At 64.8% G+C, this 1185-nt stretch overlaps 1 protein-coding gene across 1 annotated transcript; it reads right to left on the minus strand.

Moving 5' to 3' along the window:
* Positions 1–56: 56 nt before the first annotated feature.
* On the minus strand, positions 57–1141 carry FA09DRAFT_281896 (WD40 repeat-like protein; the record flags this gene model as incomplete). Its single annotated transcript, XM_025739818.1, has 4 exons — positions 57–169; positions 282–376; positions 518–630; positions 716–1141. Coding segments are annotated over 4 exons (747 nt in total), but the record flags the coding sequence as incomplete, so codon positions are not given.
* Between the last annotated feature and the right edge of the window lie 44 nt (positions 1142–1185).

Raw genomic sequence — 1185 nt, forward strand, 5'->3', positions numbered from 1 at the left:
GAGAAGGTGAGACAAGGGGGCAGGCAGCAAGAGGAGGGGAGGGAGGGCAGCACACGCACGCGAATCGACTTGTCCAGACTGCCCGAGACGACGTGCGTCTCGTCGAACTGCAGACAGGTGACGGGCGCTGTGTGTCCCAAGAGCGTGCGGTGCGCTTGTCCCGTGCGCACTGGTTCAAGGCGGGGTGTGCGTACCGTCAGCTTTGCGCGCGCGCGCGAAGAAGAGAGAGAGGAGAGAGGAGAAAGAGAGGAGGGGGGAGGGGGCAATGGGAGAAAACTCACTGTCCCACATGCGCACCGCTCCATCTCCACTGGCACTGGCAAGAGCGTAGCCCCAGAACTGCACGGCGCCCACAAAGTCGGTGTACATCTCCCAGCTGCCGTCTGCGTATGCCGGCGTCGCGGCCGAGAAGTTGCCGTTGAGATCGAGGAGCGGCGCGCCCGCGGCCGCGGCGCCCGGCAGGCCGCCGATGCCGAGGCCGGCCGAGGAGAAGGAGTCGCGCGAGCGCCGCGGCGACGAGTGCAGCGCCGCCTCGGCGCCAGAGGCGGCCCAGAGAATGTCCATCGTCAGCACGCACTGGCCAGTGTTGAGGTCCCATTGACGCAGCGTCTTGTCCGAGGCGCCAGTGATCTGCAAGAGGAGAATTGATGATGAGCGAAGGGAAGGGAAAAAAAACCATGGGCGAGGCAAGAGGCCGCAAAAGCACACAACTCACCAGACAGCCCTCGTCGAAATAGAGACTCGTCACCGCCTTTGTGTGGCCCTCGAGCTTGCGCAGCATCGGATTCCACTCTTCCTTGTCCTTTGCCGCGGCGTCGGCGGAGGCGGCCAGGCGCACGTGCGGCTCCTGCTCCTCTTCCTCTCCATTCTTCATCTCCAGGCGCGTCTCCCAATCCTCGACGCGGCGCAGGTCCCACAGGCGCACCGTGGCGTCCTGCGAGCCGGTAATGCAGAGTTCCTCCTCGACCTGCAGCGCACGCACGCCGGCCGTGTGGCCGCGCAGACGGCCCACTTGCGTGCCCGAGGAGAGATCCCAGACGAGAGGAGACGCCTCTTCGCCAGACGACGACACGAGGGCGCCGTAGGGCTCCGAAAAGTCGAGAGAGGTAATGGGACCGCGGTGGCCTGCCAATGTCTGCAGAGAGAGAGAGAGAGAGAGAGAGAGAGAGAGAGAGAGAGAGAGAG

This window comes from Tilletiopsis washingtonensis (assembly GCF_003144115.1).
Source record: "Tilletiopsis washingtonensis strain MCA 4186 unplaced genomic scaffold FA09scaffold_37, whole genome shotgun sequence".
Taxonomy (NCBI): Eukaryota; Fungi; Basidiomycota; class Exobasidiomycetes; order Entylomatales; genus Tilletiopsis; species Tilletiopsis washingtonensis.